At 37.5% G+C, this 1,653-nt stretch overlaps 1 protein-coding gene across 1 annotated transcript in view; it reads left to right on the top strand.

Moving 5' to 3' along the window:
• The window catches only part of LOC148375099 (uncharacterized), a gene marked incomplete at its 5' end in the record, with an annotated part of 4,077 nt that extends 2,674 nt beyond the window's left edge, over positions 1-1,403 (top strand). Inside the window, one exon of the mRNA XM_088349257.1 lies at positions 1,343-1,403. Within this exon, the coding sequence (XP_088205383.1) occupies positions 1,343-1,403 (61 nt within the window). The remainder of the gene's footprint in view (positions 1-1,342) is intronic.
• Positions 1,404-1,653: the final 250 nt, after the last annotated feature.

Here is a 1,653-nt window from a genome sequence, read left to right as displayed (position 1 = left end):
CATCATCATTGTCTTCATCATCATCATCATCATCATCGTCATCATCATCATCGTTCGCATCATCATCATCATCGTCGTCATCGTCATCATCATCATCGTCATCATCATCATCATCATCGTCATTATCCTCTTCATCATCATCATCATCGTCATCGTCATTATTATCATCATCATCGTCATCATCATCATCATTGTCATCATTGTTTTCATCATCATCGTCATCATCGTCGTCGTCATCATCATCATCATCATCATCGTCATCATCATCGTCATCATCATCATCATCGTCGTCATTATCTTTTTCATCATCATTATCATCGTCGTCATCCTCATCGTCATCATCATCATCATTTTCATCATCATCATCATCATCATCATCATCATCATCCTCGTCATCGTCATCGTCATTATCATCGTCGTCATTATCATCGTCGTTATTATCATCGTCGTCATTATCATCGTCGTCATTATCCTCTTCATTTTCATCATTGTTTTCATCATCTTCATCATCATCCTCATCGTCATCTTCATCGTCATTGTCATCATCACCATCATCGTCGTCGTCATTATCATCTTCATTATCATCATCATCATCGTCATCATCATCATCATCATCATCATCATCATCATCGTCATTATCCTCTTCATCATCATCATCGTCATCGTCATTATCATCATCATCATCATCATCATCATCGTCATCATCATCATCATTGTCATCATTGTTTTCATCATCTTCATCATCATCCTCATCGTCATCTTCATCGTCATTGTCATCATCAGCATCATCGTCGTCGTCATTATCATCTTCATCTTCATCATCATCATCATCATCATCATCATCGTTATCATTATTTTTACCATCATTTTCGTCTTCATCATTATCATCATCATCATCATCATCAACGTCTACATCATCGTCATCGTCATCGTCATCTTCATTTTCATCGTCATCGTTATCTTCATCAGCATCATCGTCATTATCGTCATCTTTATCTTTATCGTCATCCTCGTTTTCATCATCGTCATCATCATCATCATCATCATCTTCATCATCCTCATTGTCATCATCGTCATCGTCATCGTCATCATCGTCATCATCATCATCGTCATTATCTTCGTACGTGGAGACATAGTTAGTTTAAATTCCGTTTTATTCTCTTAACCTCTATTAGCATATTTTTCTCAGCCACTAACTCATTCTCATTTTTTTGGTCATTTTCATGTCAATGTCCACATTTTGATTGCCATTTCTATTTAAATAGTCTTTACCGTGTATGCAGTCTTCATGGTATTTGCTTTCGTCACCGTGTATCTCCTCCGATTTCCATTTTTCTTCAAGGTGCGTGGCCCGTCTCGTGTCTTGCTTCGCATTTGTGCGTTTTCGTAGCGGCCAACTGTGACTTCCTAGATTGATGGATTTGAATTGCTCATGAGCTTGGCATCACGAAGTGGGCTTTCAAGTCTTACATCCAGTTGAGACTTACCAATCAGCAGAAAAAAAAGAAGAATGATCTTGAATTTCATCATCTTCTCAGATGATGTCCTATAATATGAGGAAAAGTTATTCATGATTATCAACAGGTTGAACTGCGTGTCCGTATTAATTTTTATTTGTGTTTTTGGGACTTAGATGATCTGGGTTGACTTTTC

This window comes from Urocampus carinirostris, chromosome 1 (assembly GCF_059441175.1).
Source record: "Urocampus carinirostris isolate Australia breed hairy pipefish chromosome 1, RoL_Ucar_1.0, whole genome shotgun sequence".
NCBI classification, from domain to species: domain Eukaryota; kingdom Metazoa; phylum Chordata; class Actinopteri; order Syngnathiformes; family Syngnathidae; genus Urocampus; species Urocampus carinirostris.
The sequence above is the reverse complement of the archived record's forward strand: the minus strand, read 5'-3'. Positions and strand labels throughout refer to the sequence as shown.